General features: G+C 44.4%; 1 protein-coding gene across 2 annotated transcripts in view; it reads right to left on the reverse strand.

Moving 5' to 3' along the window:
- Positions 1-19,294, reverse strand: part of DZIP1L (DAZ interacting zinc finger protein 1 like) — a 67,618-nt gene that overhangs the window by 12,671 nt on the left and 35,653 nt on the right. For both annotated transcript variants that reach the window (XM_039913395.1, XM_029078683.2), the window contains 2 exons: positions 18,750-18,942; positions 9,578-9,625 (listed from right to left, as the gene is read on the reverse strand). In XM_039913395.1, coding sequence (XP_039769329.1) covers positions 9,578-9,625; positions 18,750-18,942 — 241 coding nt within the window. The remainder of the gene's footprint in view (positions 1-9,577; positions 9,626-18,749; positions 18,943-19,294) is intronic.

Genomic DNA, 19,294 nt, shown 5'->3' on the forward strand with positions numbered 1-19,294 from the left:
AAACACTAAGGAAGACGCAAGCTAGTCAGGTTGGACACAGTCCGCGTCCCACGTAGGGCTCACCGTCCTAATCCCCATTTGCAGATGAGGAAAGCGAAGCACAGAGAAATGAAGTGAGTTTCCCAAGGTCACACAGTGGAAAAGTAGAGGAGCAGGGATTAGAACCCAGGTCCTTCTGACTCCCAGGCCCGTGCTCTGTCCACTAGTACGCTGCTTCTCTCCCCGTAGGTTTCCTGTCTGTACGGCCTATATCGCACTGACAGAGTAAAGAAAATTCCTGGAGAAGGTAGTTCTTTCTCCACAGGTCTTCATAATTCAAAGAGACTCTATGAAAATAAAATTCATGTGTGACCACACTTGTGACCGAAAAGCCCAATATGGGACCCACAGTCAGGCCCCATTATGGACACACCAAAAACTCTCCCTTGCCGTTGTGTTGTCATTTTTCTCATTTGTGGTTTCTGGCACAATTTTCACTCTTTCCTCTGTCGCTGTTTCCCTAAGAATTTTTTGCCTGAAAAGATGATGATGATGGTACTTTTTAAGCACTTTCCATGTGTCAAGCACTGTTGTGAACACTGGGGTAGATAAAGCTAATCAGGTTGGACCCAGTCCCTGTCCTACATGGGGCTCCCAGTCTTAATCCCCATTTTACAGATGGGGGAACTGAGGCACAGAGGAGTGACTTACCCAATGTCACGCAGCAGACAAGTAACAGAGCTAGGATTAGAACACAGTCCTCTGACTACCAAGCCCTTGCTCTATCCATTAGGCCACACTGCTTCTGGTGAGCGGCATGCCGTGCTAGTCTGTCCTTAGCTATCAATTCTCTAGACCTCATTGTAAACTCATTGTGGGTATGTAATATATCTGTAATATTGTTGTGTTGCATTCATTTATTCATTCATTCAATAGTATTTATTGAGCGCTTACTATGTGCAGAGCACTGTATTAAGCGCTTGGAATGAACAAGTCGGCAACAGATAGAGACGGTCCCTGCCGTTTGACGGGCTTACGGTCTGATCAGGGGAGACGGACAGACGAGAACGATGGCGATAAATAGAGTCGAGGGGAAGAACATCTCGTAAAAACCGATGGCAACTAAATAGAATCGAGGCGATGTACAATTCATTAACAAAATAAATAGGGTAATGGAAATATATACAGTTGAGCGGACGAGTACAGTGCCGAGGGGATGGGAAGGGAGAGGGGGAGGAGCAGAGGGAAAGGGGGAAAAGAGGGTTTAGCTGCGGAGAGGTGAAGGGGGGGTGGTAGAGGGAGTAGAGGGAGAAGAGGAGCTCAGTCTGGGAAGGCCTCTCAGAGGAGGTGTTTTAAGTAGGGTTTTGAAGAGGGGAAGAGAATCAGTTTGGCGGAGGTGAGGAGGGAGGGCGTTCCGGGACCGCGGGAGGACGCGGCCCGGGTTTCGACGGCGGGATGGGCGAGACCGAGGGACGGCGAGGAGGTGGGCGGCGGAGGAGCGGAGCATGCGGGGTGGGCGGTGGAAAGAGAGAAGGGAGGAGAGGTAGGAAGGGGCGAGGTGATGGAGAGCCTTGAAGCCTAGAGTGAGGAGTTTTTGTTTGGAGCGGAGGTCGATAGGCAACCACTGGAGTTGTTTAAGAAGAGGAGACTCTCCCAAGTGCTCAGTACATGGCTCTGCACACGGTAAATTCTCAACAGATATGACTGATTGAGTCCCTGTTTTCAATTAGATGCAGGATGTCTAGGGGTTTATTTTATCTTGTCCTTGAAATGCTTCTTCTGCCCACCTCGCTTTCTGTTTCCCCATTTGAGGTCTCCACAGAGCAGCCGTTTGGCTCTCCTGCTGTGGCTCAAAATCCTCACATCTCCCACCTAGTGTAGCTGCCTAAGGTGAACACAACTTCGGGGTTAGGAGACTGACTACGAGGAAGTTCATGATCTCTTGCAAGACAATGATTTTTTTAAACTCCTGGAAACACATGCTTTTCCATGGATCCCAAAGCATCCAAATGAACATTTTCATCTTTCTTAACTACTCTGCTAGAATGTAAGCACCTTGAGGGTAGGGATTAAAAATAATAATGATTTTGATATTTATTAAATGCTTACCATATGCCAAGCTCTATACTAAGAACCGGGGTAGATATGAGATAGGCGGGTTGGACACAATCTCCGTCCCATATGGGGCTCACAGTCTAAGAGAGAGTAGTATTTAATCTCTATTTTACAAATGTTTCAGGGGTTTGTGTTTGTTTGCTTTTAATGGTATTTGTTAAGTGCTTACTATGTGTCGGGCATTGTATTAAGCACTGGGGTCAATATAAGCTAATCAGGTTGGACACAGTCCCTGTCCTACACTTGACTCATAGTCTTAGTCCCCAATTTACAGATAAGTGAACTGAGGCACAGAGAAGAGAAGTGACTTGCCCAAAACACACAGCAGACAAGGGGTGGAGTTGGAATTAAAACCCAGGGCCTCTGACTCCTAGACTCTTGCTCTTTCCATTAGGCCATTCATTCATTCAAAAGTATTTATTGAGCGCTTACTATGTGCAGAGCACTATACTAAGCGCTTGGAATGTACAAATCGGTAACAGAGACAGTCCCTGCCCTTTGACGGGTTTACAGTCTAATCTAGAAGCCACACTGCTTCTAGTATAGTGCTCTACACAGAGGAGGTGCTCAACCGATACTTTTGAGTGATTGATAGATTAAGGGACTGGGCTTAGGGTCTCCCATTATTGGTTGAAAAACTGAGTCGTACTGATTTTTCATTCACATCATACACCCAAGGTGAGATCAGAACCCAGGTTTCCCAACTTCTAGTCCCACACCCGTTCAAGCAATCGATCACTGGAATTCATTGAACATTTACTGTGTACAAGAACTGTTCTAAATGCTTTGGTGAGTACAGCTGACTATTATTACACATTCTTTCTCTCAAGGAGCTCATTGTGGATAAGGAATGTCACTGTTTATTTTTGTACTGTACTTTCCCAAGCACTTACTACAGTGCTCTGCACACAGTAAGCGCTCAATACATACGATTGAATGAATGAATGAATCTAGCAAAGGACACCAACTTTAAAATAAATTACACATCTTAAAAGGATATATACAGGGAGGAGAGGTAGTTGAGATAAGTACCTAAGTGTTTATTGGGTATGCACTGGAATCAATCAATAGTATTTTTTGAGTGTTAACTGTGTGCCGAGTACTGTATTAAGTACTTCAGAAAGTACAATACAGCAGAGTTGGTAGACTTGATCCCTGCCCACCAAGAGCTTACAGTCTACAGTTTAAGCGCACAGGAAAAGAGCTAGGAATGGAAAATGGTACGGGGAGAGGAAAGATAAATCAGGGAAGGTTTTCTGGAGGGAATGTAATTTTAGGAGGGCTTTGAAGATGGGGAGAGTAATGGTCTGTCTAATGTAGAGCAGAAGGGATTCTAGGCAGGAGAAGGGGTGTGAGCAAGAGATGGATGGTGATCCATCAATCAATCATATTTGTTGAGCACTTAATGTGTGCAGAGCACTGTACTAAGTACTTGGGAGAGTATAATATAACAGACACATTCCCTTCCCACAACGAGCTTACAGTCCAGAGGGGGGTCAGGCATTAATATAAATAAATAAATAAATTATGGATATGTACATAAATGCTGTGGGACTGAGGGAGGAGTGAATAAAAGAGTGTAGATCCAAGCGCAAGAGCGATGTAGAAGGAAGTGGGAGAAGAGGAAATGAGGGCTTTGTCGGGGAAGACTTCTTGGAGATGTGACTTCAATAATAATAATAATAATGATGGTATTTGTTAAGTGCTTACTAGGTGCCGAGCACTGTTCTAAGCACTGGGGTAGATACAAGGTAATCAGGTTGTCCCATGTGGGGCTCACAGTCTTGATCCCCATTTTACAGATGAGGGAAGTGAGGCCCAGAGAAGTGAAGTGAAAGTCACACAGCAGACAAGTGGCAGAGTCGGGATTAGAAGCCACATCCTCTGATTCCCAAGCCCGTGCTCTTGTTGCTAGGCTTTTATGTTGGGGACAGAGAGAGTCTGTCAAATATGAAGAGGGAGGGCATTCGGGCCAGAGGCGGGACGTGGGCGACAGGTCGGCGGTGAGATAGGTGAGATCGAGCTACACTGAGCGGGACGGCATTAGAGGAGCCAAATATACAGGCTGGGTTGTAGAAGGAAAGTAGCGAGGTGAAGTAGGAGGGGGAAAGGTGATTGACTGCTTTAAAGCTGATGGTAAGGAGTTTCTGTTTGATGAGGTTGTGGATGATCAACCACTGGAAGTTCTTGACGAGTGAAGAAATATGAAGTGAATGTTTCTATAGAAAAATGATGTGGGCAGCAGAGCCAAGTATGGACTGGAGTGGGGAGAAGCAGGAGGCAGGGGGTAGTGGCTACATCATTTCTGTAGAATAGCTATCTTGCTCTGTCTCCACTTCAATCAATCAATCAGTGGTATTTATTGAGTGCTTACTACGTGCAGGTCACTGTAATAATAATTATAGTATTTGTTAAGGCCTTCCTACATGCCGGGCACCGTACTAAATGCTGGGGTGGATGCGAGCAGATCAGGTTGGACACAGTCCCTGTCCTAGATGGGGGAGTCTCAATACCCCTTTTACAGATGCAGTAGCTGAGGCTGAGAGAAGTGAAGTGACTTGTTCCAGGTCACACAGCAGACAAGTGGCAGAGCTGAGATTAGAACTCATGACCTTCTGCCTCCCAAGCCCGTGCTCTATCCATGACAATATTAAGTTCTTGGGAAGGTATGATACAACAGAGTCAGGAGACATTATTTCTGCTCACAAGGAGCTTACCCCAGATTCATTCTACAGCTTCTACAGCCCCCCTTTTCCGCTGCTCCTTATCACCCCGACTCCCTCCCTCTGCTCTACCCCTCCTCCCTGCCTCACAGCACTTGTGTATGTATCTACATATTTATTATTCTATTTATTTTATTAATGATGTGTATATATATATATATATATATAATTCTACTTATTTATATTGATACTGTTGATGCCTGCTTACTTGTTTTGCCGTCTGTCTCCCCGCTTCTAGACTGTGAGCCCATTGTTGGGCAGGGATTGTCTCTTTGTCGCTAAATTGTACTTTCCAAGCGCTTAGTACAGTGCTCTGCACATAGTAAGCACTCAATAAATAAGATTGAATGAATGAATAGAGCACCGGCCTGGGAGTCAGAAGGTCATAGGTTCTAATCCCAGCTCTGCCACTTGTCTGCTGTGTGACCTTGGGCAAGTCACTTCACTTCTCCGGGCCTCAGTTATGAATAAATCAGTAAAATGGGGATTGAGACTGTGATCCCCACATGGGAAAGGGACTGTGTCCAAACAGATCTGCTTGTATCCACCCCAGCGCTTAGTACAGTGCCTGGCATATAGTTAAGTGCTTAACAAATGCCATCATCATCATCAGGGGGATAGTACAAGTTCTACGATTAACATGGTAGCAATTTGGATGGAGAAGAGCAGAATTTAGTGATGGAATGAAGGTTGAACCAGAAGGATTTGGTGACAGATTGAATGTGTGAGTTGAATGAGAGCGATTGAGTTGAGGAAACCGCCAAGGTTACAGGTGACATTATAGGCTTGTGAGACAGGGAGGAGGGTGGTGCTGTCTACAGCTGTGGGAAAGTCAAAGGGGAGGGCAGGCATTAGGTGGGTATATGAGGAGTTCTGTTTTGCACATGTTAAATATGAAGTGTTGACAGGACATTCAAATAGAGATGTCCTGAAAGCAGGAGGAAATGTGAGACTGCAGGGGAGGAGAGAGCTCAGGGCTAGCGATGTAGCTTTGGTGAGAGAGATGAGAGTGAAGCACAGTTAGAAGGTTGGAATGAAATATGCAAGCTGGGTTGCAGTAGGAGAGATGCAACGAGGAGGAGGGAGGAAACACATCTGCCAACTCTATTATCTGTTATCCAAGCACTTACAGTGTTCTGCACATAGTAAGCCTTCAATAAATAATACCATTGATTGAATGTTTTAAGGCTGATAATAATAATGTTGGTATTTGTGAAGCACTTACTATGTGCAGAGCACTATTTTAAGTGCTGGGGTAGATATAGGGTATTCAGGTTGTCCCTTGTCAGGCTCACAGTTAATCCCCATTTTACAGATGAGGTAACTGAGGCACAGAGAAGTTAAGTAACTTGCCCACAGTCACACCTGACAAGTGGCAGAGTCGGGATACGAACCCATGACCTCTGACTCCCAAGCCCGGGCTGATGAAGGGTGGAATTTCTGCTTAGTGTTGAAATGGTTGGGCAAGGATTGAAGGCTTTTGAGGAGTGAGGAGATGTGTAATGAAAGTTCTTTGGGTTTTTTTTACTATTTGCTAAGCACTTACTTTATGCCGGGTACTGTACTAAGCACTGGGGTAGATACATGAGAAACGGAATGGGCGCAGTACCTGTCCCATATAGTGCTCACAGTCTTCAATCTCCATTTTACGGATGAGGTCACTGACACACAGAGAAGTAAAATGACTTGTCCAAGGTCACTCAGCAGAAAAGTGGCAGAATCAAGGTTAGAACTCAGGTCCTTCTGACTTCCAGGTCCATACCCTATACACCAGGCCATGCTGCTTCTATATTTTAGAAAAATGATCCAGGTGGCAGAGTGAAGGATGGAATGGAGAAGGGACAGCCTGGAGGCAGAGAGGTCAGCAAGAATGTTGAGGCAGTAGTCAGGAGGAATAGGATAAGTACTTGGATTAACATGGAAGCAGCTTGGATGGAGAAGAAGGGTGGAATCTGAAGATGCTACCAAGACAGAACAGGCAGTGTTTAGTGAATAATCAGGTTGAAGGAGAGTAAAGAATCAGGTTGTGGGACTGTGAGTTGGAAAACTGGCTGTTTTCAAAATGATTTGTGAATTTTTGCAAATGACCACACCTGAGTTGGGGAGGGCAGGGAATGTGTATTCCAACTTGTCTGTATTGTATTCTCCCAGTCACCTAGTTCACTTCTCGCTACACGGTAAGCACTGAATAAATACCATTGATTGATTGATTGAAGTGTGCTATTTTGCTATTTTTACTCAATGGATTGAGTGTAAAACACTCCATAGGAGATGCCAGCATTTCTGCAGATAATCCACTGTTGCTACCGAATGGCTGCCACGGAGGGCTACCATCTCATGGGGCCATCAAACATCCTGCTGCTGTTCTCAGAGAGGACTCTGGAATGGGATGGAACCCTCATCTGACTCAGGATTGGTTAGGAGTTTATGTCCTTAGTTGAGCAGAAAATTCCACCCCAGGGTGTGTGGAGCTTTCCATAATAATAATAATGATAATGGTATTTGTTAAGCGCTTACTATCTGCCAAGCACTGTACTAAGCGCTGGGGTAGATACAAGGTGATCAGGTTGTCCCACGTGGGGCTCACAGACCCATTTTACAGATAACTGAGGCACAGAGAAGTTAAGCGACTTGCCCAGGATCACACCAGAAGCTCCCAGTCTCAGCAGAAAATGTGCTGGGTCACAATTAGGGTCAAGGCAACAACACCAAAAGAATGTATTTCCGGCAATATTCTTTTTGCCAAATAACACTGGTGTGAAGCGACTGTATCAGGTTAAATAAGTTCAAGTTGGCATTTGCAATATCTCTATCTTATTTTTCTAGAACCACAAGTCCTCTTTCCTTTGAATTCCAGTAACTATTACTTTTTCTGGGTCACAAGAAAAATAAAAGTTTGCAAACCATGGCTCTGCCCAAGGTTGCCTGTTTTGGGGGGATCTGCACAAGTTTAGTGAAGTGAGACTCCCACTAGAGAACTCAGTGCTATTCAGAGTGCAATTCCTGTCTGCTTGGGTTTCCTCTTATTTAATCCAATAATGAAAATACCTACAGGAGGTTCAATCACTAACTTCAAAACCTTCCTAAAATCCCACCTCTTTTCAGGAGCGATCTCTGGTTAACTTAATAATAAAAATAATAATCGTGGTATTTGTTAAGCACTTACTATATGCCAGGCGCTATACTAAGCACTGTGGTCGATAGAAACTGATCAGGTTGGACACAGTCCCTGTCCCATGTGATGTTCAGTGTCTCAATTCCCATTTTGCAGATGAGATCACTGAGGCCCAAGGCCACACAGCAGACATATAATAGAGCTGGGATTAGAACCCATGACCTTTGACTCCCAGTCCTAGGCTCTATCCACTACAGCATGCTGCTTCTCACCTCTGATTCCTACGCAAACACAAATGCACACGCCTAGGCAAATAAATTGTATCTACTCACAAAACTGCCTCCAGTGAATAGTTTCACCCTGATATTTTTAGGAGGAAATGAAAGATTATTTTTACAGGCAGTGATAGTGGCTTGCACCGTAAGGTCAGAGGGTGTTAACACTACCGGTACAGATTCATATCAGGAAGTTGCATCACTGAGAAAAGAAAATTTAGGGATAGAAAGAGAAGAAGGGAGTGTATAATTCATTGAGTGCCTATTGTATTCAGCCTTTAGGAGAGTGCAGTAGCTGTAAGAGCCAGTCTCAAGTGTCCTCTTATCTTCCTCTTCCTAACCCCACACTTTCTTCCTCTTTTTCCTCCCTTCTATTTTCTTGCTCCTTCATTGTTTAGACTTAATTTCCCATGTAACCTTCCCTGTTATTGGGTTGCAAAAATTATACCAAAATGTGGGGCATTATGTGAGTAAATATAGTATGTATGAAAATAGAGCATATCTATCTTTTGATCTTATGTATATCAATCATTCATTCATTCAGTTATATTTATTGAGCGCTTACTATGTGCAGAGCACTGTAGTAAGTGCTTGGGAAAGTACAATACAACAATACGGGGACACAATTCCCTGCCCACAACGAGCTTACAGTCTAATCATTCATTCAATTCATTCCTGCAATCGTATTTATTGAGCGCTTACTGTGTGCAGAGCACTGTACTAAATGCTTGGAAAGTACAATTTGGCAACAAATAGAGAAAATCTCAACCCAACAATGGCTCACAGTCTAGAAGGGGGAAGACAGACAACAAAACAAAACAAGTAGACAGGCGATCAATCAATCAATCATTTTTATAAAGTGCTTACTCTGTTCAGAGCTCTGTACTAAGCGCTTGGGAAAGTACAATAGAACAATGAACAGCGACAATCCCTGCCCACAACGAGGTCACAGTCTATAACAGAGCTGGTAAACGTTCTCTGCCCATAACAAATTTACTCATCTACATACTCTATTTATTCATTAATTTATCCATATTTCCATACATTTGACATTATCCATTGTGTCTTTGTGATTCCTACTTGACTATTTATAAATAATGTGTGCCTGTTGGTCTCTCCTATTAGATTGGAAGTTCCTTGAGGGAAAGATATGTATTATTATTTTCCAAGTGCTTAGTTCAATGCTCCGTTTTCTATACAGCCTTGATAAATATGATTGATTGATATAGATAAGGTCAAAGGATAGCAAAGCTGTATTTTCATATGTACTATATTGACTCATATTGCAAATCCTAATAAACACTACTGACTGACTGATTAGCATGACTGCACCTCTCACAATACAAACACGAAAAGAAGCTTGGACTTACCCGGAGTTGCGGTCTTTCTGTGGCTGGGAATTGGAGAATAGAGATGACCTGAAAATTTGGGAAGATAAAAAGATTACTGACTGTGGAAGAAAGAGGTGAGGGAAGCCTTGGTGTAAATATGGATGGGGAGATTTGAAATAATCATATACCAAAGTGAGGAATTTCAAATATGTATTCTACTAACCAAGCTAAGTAAACTCAGGCAATATTACATAAAACCAGTTGGTAGGAAGACATCAAGACAGAATACTGGTATATCTATTAATGTAGAAAGTGAAAAAATGTATGCTCAATAAACAGCCAGCAGCAGGAGAACAAAATCCTAGGTGAAGATAGAACAAATAAAAGTGTTTTGAAAGAACCACCATGCACCTTCCACCAAGATCAAGACTGTTGGGAATCTTAATCCTTCAATCCAATCCTACAGTACCACTGGGTATTATATCCAAGTGTGTGGACATGAAAATGGATAATTCTGGGCCTGTTTGTAGGAAAATACATAAGATGCATTATTCCACACTCCACTGGACACCAGACAAATAAGAACATATGAACTTCAGTCCTCATAATGAACCATTTCACATCCTTCTCGTGACCCATTATGTACCTAGCAACCAAAATTAATCTAGAGTCTTTTGGAAACTACTGATCCTTTCTATTCATTCATTCAATCATATTTATTGAGTGCTTACAGTGTGCAGAGCACTGTACTAAGCACTTGAAAAGTACAATTCGGCAACAGATAGAGACAATCCCTACCCAACAATGGGCTCACAGTCTAGAAGGGGAGACAGACAACAAAACAAGTAGGCAGGCATCAATAGCATCAAAATAGATAAACAGAATTATAGATATATACACATCTTGAATAAAATAAATAAATATGTACACATATATACAAGTTCTGTGGGGCGGGGAAGGGGATTGAGCAGAGGGAGGGAATAGGGGTTATGGGGAGGGAAGGAGGAGCAGAGGGAAAGGGGGGCTCAGTCTGGGAAGGTCTCCTGGAGGAGGTGAGCTCTCAGTAGGGCTTTGAAGGGGGGAAGAGAGCTAGTTTGGCAAATGTGAGCAGGGAGGGCCTTCCAGGCCAGAGGTAGGACGTGAGCCAGGGGTTGACAGTGGGACAGGCGAGAACGAGGCCCAGTGAGGTTAGTGGTGGCAGAGGAGCGGAGTGTGCGTGCTGGGCTGGAGAAGGAGAGAAAGGAGGTGAGGTAAGAGTGGGCAAGGTGATGGAGAGCTTTGAAGCCAAGAGTGAGGAGTTTTTGTTTCATGCAAAGGTTGATAGGCAACTACTGGAGGTTTTTGAGGAGGGGAGTGACCTGCCCAGAGCATTTCTGTAGAAAGAGTGAAGTATAGACTGAAGCAGGGAGAGACAGGAGGATGAGGGATCAGAAAGGAGGCTGATACATATGCCTTCCCAGGAATGTTTTTGAGGTCTATTTGGACTTCCATCTTCAAGCTTCAGTGAGTACCTCATAATGATAAAATTAATATTAACAGTGGTATTTATAAAAGTGCTTACTATATGTCCAGCACTATACTCAGCACTAGGGTAGAGACAAATTAATCAGGTTCCACATGGGGCGCATAGTCTAAGTAAGAGGGAGAGTAGGGATTGAATCCCCATTTTGCGGATAAGGGATCTGAGGCAGAGGGAGAGTTACATGACTTGCCCAAGTTCATAGTGCAGACAAGTGTTGGAGTTGGGTTTAGAACCCAGGTCCTCTGACTTCCAAGTCTGGGCTCTTTTAACTAGATCATGCCGCCTCTAAGCCTCTGTTGTTTTGCGACGTGGTGGACGATGATTCTACATTCACCCCGTCCCCAAGTCCCCAGTCAACCTTTTTCTGTCCAGACTGAAGAGCTCTGATCTAAGCGGAATAGGACTGCCAGTCTTTCCCCAACAGAAATAAGGAGGAAATAAGAAAAAGAAAAGACATCTACAACCAGAGAAGTATTTGGGAGCTGGAGGGCATAGAAAGAGAGAGAAGAGAAATGCGAAAATGAACCCAGGTGTTGAGAAAAGAGAATTTATTTATCCTGGAAAAGAGACAGCTGAGAGGCTGCCTTTTTATCAATCTTCATTTCATTCTCCATCTCCACTGAGGAAAGAAGAGGAAAACAGCTTGGCCTAGCGGAAAGAGCACAAGCCTGGACATCAGAGGAGCAGAGTTCTAATCTCGTCTCCTCCACTTGCCTGCTTGTGTGACCTTGGGCAAATCACTTAACTTCTCTTTGCCTCAGTTACCTCATCTGTAAAATGGGGATTAAGACTGTGAGTTTTACGTGGGATAAGGACTGTGTCCAATCTGATTAGTTTGTATCTACCCCGGCACTTAATACAGTGCCCGGTGCATAATAAGCGCTTAACAAATACCATTAAAAAAAGAGAGAATAGGTTTATAGTGAGGCAGAAAAATTCAAGCTTAATTGAATCCTACTTCAAAATTAGAGTATTAAGTACTAAGATTGTATCTAGGGAAAATTTTTGAATCTTCCTCCCTCAAGATGTGTAAAGCAGTCTAGATGCCCATCAGCTGAGAGTGAGTTAAGTCATATCTGACTGAAGAAAGGAAGGAAACAAGGAGGTTCTGGAATCATCCAGCCTTATACGTTCAGGATTCCTTTTCCCATGAGTCATCATTCAGTATGGAATTCCCCAGATCCACAGAGTAATCATGAGAGGACACTACACCACTATATTTTATTATTAATAATAATAATGATGATGGTATTTCTTAAGTGCATACTATGTGCCAAACATTGTTCTAAGCACTGGGGTAGATACTAGGTAATCAGGTTACCTCACGGGGTTCACAGTCTTAATCCCCATTTTACAGATCAGGTCACTGAGGCACAGAGAAGTTAACAGACTTGCCCAAAGTCACACAGCTGTTAAGTGGAGGAGCCAGAATTAGAACCCACGACCTTTTGACTCCCAGGTCCATGCTCCTTCCGCTAAGCCACACTGCCTCTGCCATAAAGATCAATCGTATTGAATGTATGCAGGCACTGCACTAAACACTTGGGAAAGTACAAGATAACAATATAACAGAGTTGGCAGACACTTTCCTTGGCCAAAGCAAGCTTATAGTCTAGCGGGGAATACAGACACTAAAATTAATAAATAAATTACAGATATCTTCATAACTTCTGTGGGGCTGAGGGAGAGGTGAATAATGAGGTGCAAAGATGACACAAAATTCAATAGTATTTATTGACACAAAATGTCAAAATGGAAATCAAAGAGAAGATTTTGAGAGAGCTCCAACGTGTCTTTCAGGATTTCAATAATTGGGTGTCACCAATAAAAAGATTTGTAGCCTGGGAGTTTCTTTCTTCTATCTTTTCTAGTTTCACCCTCTGCTTTCTTCATTATTATAATCCCAATGTGATTATAGCCGTAGTATGAAATAGTCATTTTCAGTTTAACTGTGAAAGGATGTGCACTTGCCCTGGACAGCACTCGAAGAGTTACGGAAATCAACTTCACAAGCGGTTCCTCAATTCCAAGAGACTGCAGAAAGACTCTCCAGCCATTAACACGGCTCCTTGTGTAGACAATAGCAGTGAACGTACTATATCACAGATGGCTTTAAGGTACTCGATCAACTCTCTCCCCCTTAATTTTCCTTACTGCTGTCTCCCTACACCCCAGCTCGCACCCTTTATTCCTCTCAAACCAATTTATTCACTGTGCTTTCTTCTCATCTCTTCTATTGCCAACCTCATATTCTGTCCTCAGCCTTGTAAACTCTTTGGGGCAGGGAATGTGTCTACCAACTCTGCTATAGCGTACTCTCCCAAGCGCTTAGTACAGTGCTTTGCACGTAATAAGCATTCCATAAATATTGATTAATAAATGATTGATTGAACTTGCTCCATATCTGGCACAGGAAGTCCCTTTCCCTTCAAATCTGACCACTAGACTCTTCATTTTAAAAGCCCTTCTGAAGTCACATCTCCTCCAGGAAGCCTTTCCCTAGCTAATCTCTCATCTTCCTGCCCTATTTCCTCCTCCACTGCATCAACTATGCATTTGAATCTTCATCCTCTAAGAATTTAGGTAATCGCCCTTCCCATCCTAGCACTTATCTTCAGCTGGTTTTGCTTCCCCTAGATTATAAACTCCTTGAGGGCAGGGATGATGTTTACTAACTCTACTGTACCTTCCCAAGCACTTAGTACAATGTTCTGCACAGAGTAAGTGCTCAGTAAATAGTATTGATTGATAGATTAAGGGAGGCATTCTGCATTTTGTTCAAATTGTTTTGGCCCCAAGATCTGATTTCCTTAAGACCTTTGGACCTCCCTAATTTACAAGGCAGATTATATATCACCAGAGTCTGTAAATGTACTGCAAACCCAATCCTTGCTCAAGTATTCCTAAAACCATGGCTGGACTGAATTTCTTAGTGTCTCCTCAAATTTCCCCACCATCTCCTAAATCCAGCTCCCATTCCCACAAAAAATTTAGACACAAACCTACCCCATGCAAATACTTGCTCCATTCTAAATAAGGGTGACCAGGAATCCAATAATAGCAATAATAATAATAATAAGTGAGGTATTTGTTACCCCATGCAAATACTTGCTCCATCCTAAATAAGGGTGACTAGGAATCCAATAATAGCAATAATAATAACAACAATAATTGAGGTATTTGTTAAGTGCTTAACTTTGTTCCAGGCATTGTACCAAGTGCTCAGGAGGATGAGGCCACTGAGGCACAGAGAAGTGAAGTTACTTGCCCAAAGTCACAGAGCTGACAAGCGGCGGAGGCGGCATTAGAACCCATGACCTCTGACTCCCAATCCCGGGCTCTTTCCACTGAGCCACGCTGCTTCTCATAGGGTGGGTAGACAGGCACTGAAATTGTGTTGGACACAGTCCCTATCCCACATGGGGCTCACAGTCTTCATCCCCATTTTGCAGATGAGGTAACCGAAGCCCAGAGAAGTAAAGCGACTTGTCCAAGGTCCCACAGCAGACAAGTGGCGGAATCTAGGTCCTTCTGACTCCCAGACCTGTGACCTAACCACTAGATCACACTGCTTCTCAGGGCAGTCATACTTTGGGGGAGGTTCTGTTTTGGACCAAGAGAGTGAGAGAAGGCACCTCAGCTCAATCAATCAATCAATCAATGGTATTTAATGGGAGCTTAAAGTGTTCTAAGTGCTTAGGAGAATATAATACAATTGCATTGGTAGACAAGATCCCCGCCCTGGAGGAGCTTATATTTTATGGCAGCAGCAGGACAGTGAAGACGATAAGAAGGAGGAGAGGGAAAGTGAGAGGAGAAGGAGATTAGAAGGGCCTCTGTCCGCCTCTGCTTCAGGGTCAAAAATCCCCTCCCCACCACAGTTGAAAAGGCCATCACTGGGCCTGTGCTTGAACCCTGGCCGGACACTTTTATTCATTTCTATCCCCGGCAAGAGCAACCACCCTGGAGGTAAAGTGGCTGGCAGAGCCCTGACTTGCTCCTTTAATTCATCCCTCCCTCCCAGCCTCACAGCACTTATGTCCATATCTGAAACTTATTTCCTTCATTCAATCGTATTTGAGCACTTACTGGTGCAAAGAACTGTAGTAAGCGCTTATTTATGTCTATTAATGTCTATCTCCCCCTCTAGGCTGTAAGCTCACTGTAGGCAGGGAATATGTCTGTTATATTTTTATAGTGTACTCTCCCAAGCACTCAGTCCAGTGCTGTGCACATAGCAAGCGCTCAATAAATACGACTGACTACTAATTCCTCCCAGGTGGCAGCGTTACGTGACTGCAGTGGCCACCCTAATAATAATAATAATAATAGTGTTGGTATTTGTTAAGCGCTTACCATGTGCCGAGCACTGTTCTAAGCACTGGGGTAGATACGGGGTAATCAGGTTGTCCCACGTGAGGCTCACAGCCTTCATCCCCATTTTACAGATGAGGGAACTGAGGCACCGAGAAATTAAGTGACTCCCCCAAGGTCACACAGCTGACAGCTGGTGGAGCGGGGATTAGAACCCACGACCTCTGGCCCCTAAACCCATGATCTTTCCACTGAGCCACGCTGCTTCTCTAGCGGCCTAGAGATTGTGGGCAGGGAATGTTTCTGTTTATCGCTGTATTGCACTCTACTAAGCGCTTAGTACAGTGCTCTGCACACAGGAAGTGCTCAGTAAATACAACCGAATGAATGAATGACCTGCCGTGGCTACCACTGCTACCTCCTCTCGAGGTTCAGTGGAAAGAGCCCGGGCTTGGGAGTCAGAGGTCATGGGTTCAAATCCCTGCTCTGCCACTTGTCAGCTGTGTGACTGTGGACAAGTCACTTAACTTCTCTGTGCCTCAGTTACCTCATCTGTAAAATGGGGATTAAGATGTGGGACAACCTGATTACCCTGTATCTACCCCAGCGCTTAGAACAGTAAGCGCTTAACAAATACCAACATTACTAGAGAAGCAGCGTGGCTTAGTGGAAAGAGCCTGGGTTTGGGAGTCAGAGGTCATGGGTTCTAATCATGGCTCTGCCACTTGTCAGCTGTGTGACTGTGGGCAAGTCACTTAACTTCTCTGGGCCTCAGTTCCCTCATCTGCAAGAATGGGGATTAAAAAATGTGAGTCCCACGTGGAACAACCTGATTACCCTATATCTACCCCAGCACTTAGAACAGTGTTCTGCACATAGGAAGCACTTAACAAATACCATATTTATTATTTATTATTTATTCACCTCTGCCCGGCCACTCTGGTAGCCCCACATCCTAACAGAAGCCCATTCACCCAAGGCCATGGCCCCCTAGCCGTCCTCCTTCTAACCCAGGCAGAAGGAGTGACTGTTTAGACTGTGAGCCCGCCGCTGGGCAGGGACAGTCTCTATCTGTTGCCGAATTGTACATTCCAAGCGCTTAGTCCAGTGCTCTGCACATAGTAAGAGTTCAATAAAGACGACTGAATGAAAGAATGAGTGACACGGGTGTTCGGAGGCTGCCCAGACCATCCCAGCTCGATTGAGAAACCCTGAGCTCAGCTGCCACTATAGTCACTGACTAGAAATGGGGGCAGCTGCAGCTGGTCACCTTGGTCCTCAATCCCTTCTCCTTCTCTCCCTCCTGCCTCTCTCTGGCCTCTCTCCTGTCCCTCCTCAGGAGTCCAGATTTTTCCTCACCATGTTCTGGACACCATTTAGCAAGTAGAAAGGTGATGCTAGCAAGAAGCAGAGTGGCCTCGTGCATAAAGGAAGGGCCTGGGAGTCAGAAAAACCTGGGTTCTAGTTCCGGCTCTGCCATTTGTCTGCTGTGTGACCTTGAGCAAGTCACTTCACTTATCTGGGCCTCAGTTACCTCATCTGTAAAATGGGGATTGAGACTGTGAGCCCCATGTATGACAGGGACTGTGTCCAAAACCGATTTGTTTGTATCCACCCCAGTGCTTAATACAAAGTTTGGCACGTAATAAGCACTTAACTAATACCACAGTTATTACAGTGTTATTCTGGGAAAGTTTTTGTGTGACACTTTCAACTATGGCTCATATTGGAGAAGCCGGATGACTTGGAGGAAAGAGCCCGGGCTTGGGAGTCAGAGGTCATGCGTTCTAATCCCTGCTCCACCACTAGTCAGCTGTGTGACCCTGGGCAAGTCACAACTTCTCGGTACCTCAGTTGTCTCATCTGTAAAACGGGCTGTGAAGGCTGTGAGCTCCATGTGAGACAACCTGAAGACCTTGTATCTACCCCAGAGCTTAGAACAGCACATGGCACAGAGTAAGCGCTTCAAAAATACCATCAGCATTCATTCCTTCCTGCCCACAGTCTTCTTTCATTCAGTTCATTCAATCATATTTATTGAGTGCTTACTGTGTGCAAAGCACTGTACTAAGCACTTGGGAGAATACAATACAACAATAAACGGACGCAATCCTTGCCTGCAACAAGCTCGCAGTCGGGGGTGAGGGGGAGGGAGGCAGACATTAATATAAATAAATAAATTAGAGATATGTATGTAAGTGCTATGGGGTTGGGAGTGGGGAAGAACAGAGGGAGCGAGTCAGAGTGATGCAGAAGGGAGTGGGAGAAGAGGAAAGGGGGAACTCTGTCAGGGAAGGCCTCTTGGAGAAGATGGGCCTTCAAATAAGGCTTTGAAGTCGGGGGAGTCATTTTCTGTCGAATTTGAGGAGGGAGGGCCTTCCAGACCAGAGGCAGGACGTGGGTGAGGCGTTGGTGAGATCAAGAAACAGTGAGAAGCTTAGCATTAGAGGAGCGAAGGGTGTGAGCTGGATTGTAGTAGGAGAGTAGCGAGATGAGAAAATAATAATAATAATGGTATTTATTAAGCACTTACTATAGGCCAGGCACTGTTCTAAGCACTGGGATAGATATAAGATAATTGGGTTGGATACAGTCCCTGTAGGGGCTCACAGTGCTAATACCCACTTTACAGATGAGGAAACTGAGGCACAGAGAAGTTAAGTGACTTGCCGGGATTAGAACCCATGACCTACTGACTCCAAGGCCCATGCTCTATCCACTAGACCACCCTGCAGTTAGGAGAGGGGGAAGGTGATGAATGCTTTAAAGCCTATGGTGAGGAGATTTTGTTTGATGTGGCAGTGGATGAGCAATCACTGGAGTTTTCTGAGGAGGGCGGGTGGCATGTCCTTAACATTTTTGTAGAAAAATGATCCAGGCAGCAGAGTGAAGTATGGACTGGAGTGGGGAGAGGTAGGAGGCTGGGAGGTTACCTGGGCTCCTAACTTAGCATAGCCCAGAGGAAAATAACTAGGATCATTATTATTATCATTATTATTATTATATCTGTTAAGTTCTTATTATGTGTCAGGCACTATTCTAAGCTCTGGAGTAGGTACAAGTAAATCAGGTCAGATGCAGTCGCTGTCCCATGTGGAGCTCACAGTGTAAGGGAGAGAGAAAACAGGTATTGAATCACCATTACAAAAGCGAGGAACTGAGACATAGAGAAGACAAGTGACTTGTCCAAGGTCATACAGCAGACAAGTGGCAGAGCTGGGACCTGGGGTTCAGAAGACCCAGTTTTAATGTCAGCTCTGCCACTGGCAGAGGGGTCCCAGGTCCCAGTTCTTTCCACTAGACCACACTGCTCCTCTTTCCCCTCCATCCCCTTCCCAGGCTTACCTTACCCCACCTCAGAGGCAAACAACTTACCTGAAACTACGCCGGGTGGATGTGACCCAGTTTCCTCATTCTTCTGCCTCTGCCTGGCCTTTCTGCTCACCTCTCTGCCGAGGCTTTCCCTCAGGCTCAGAAGTTCGGGAAATTTCTTGGCCTTATGCTCCTGTTGGGTCTTTATCAGGAACCCCAGATTCTGGTGAGTCTGAGCCGAGATTCTTTTCGTGCCCTAAAATGGACAGAATGGTGGGTAGGTAAGTCCATCTTCTCTGGTTCTGAAATTAGAGCTCTTTTTCCTTCCTCAAGTCGGGAGAAGCCAAATTTACCAATAAGATGGCAGCAGGGCCATTATTATTCCACTTCTGCTGAAGTAAAAATCGCAGCAGGGCCAATTTTACTTCCACAGAAGTGAAATAATAATGATTGCTGTGATATTTGTTAAGTGCTTGCTATGTACTAAGTACTGTCCTAAGCACTGGGGGAGGTAGAAGTTAATCAGGTCAGATATGGTCCCTGTCCCACATGGAGTTCACCGTCTAAGAGGGTGATGATGATGATGATGGTATTTGTAAAGCTCTTAC

The sequence above is a fragment of the Ornithorhynchus anatinus genome, chromosome 1, assembly GCF_004115215.2.
Source record: "Ornithorhynchus anatinus isolate Pmale09 chromosome 1, mOrnAna1.pri.v4, whole genome shotgun sequence".
NCBI classification, from domain to species: Eukaryota; Metazoa; Chordata; class Mammalia; order Monotremata; family Ornithorhynchidae; genus Ornithorhynchus; species Ornithorhynchus anatinus.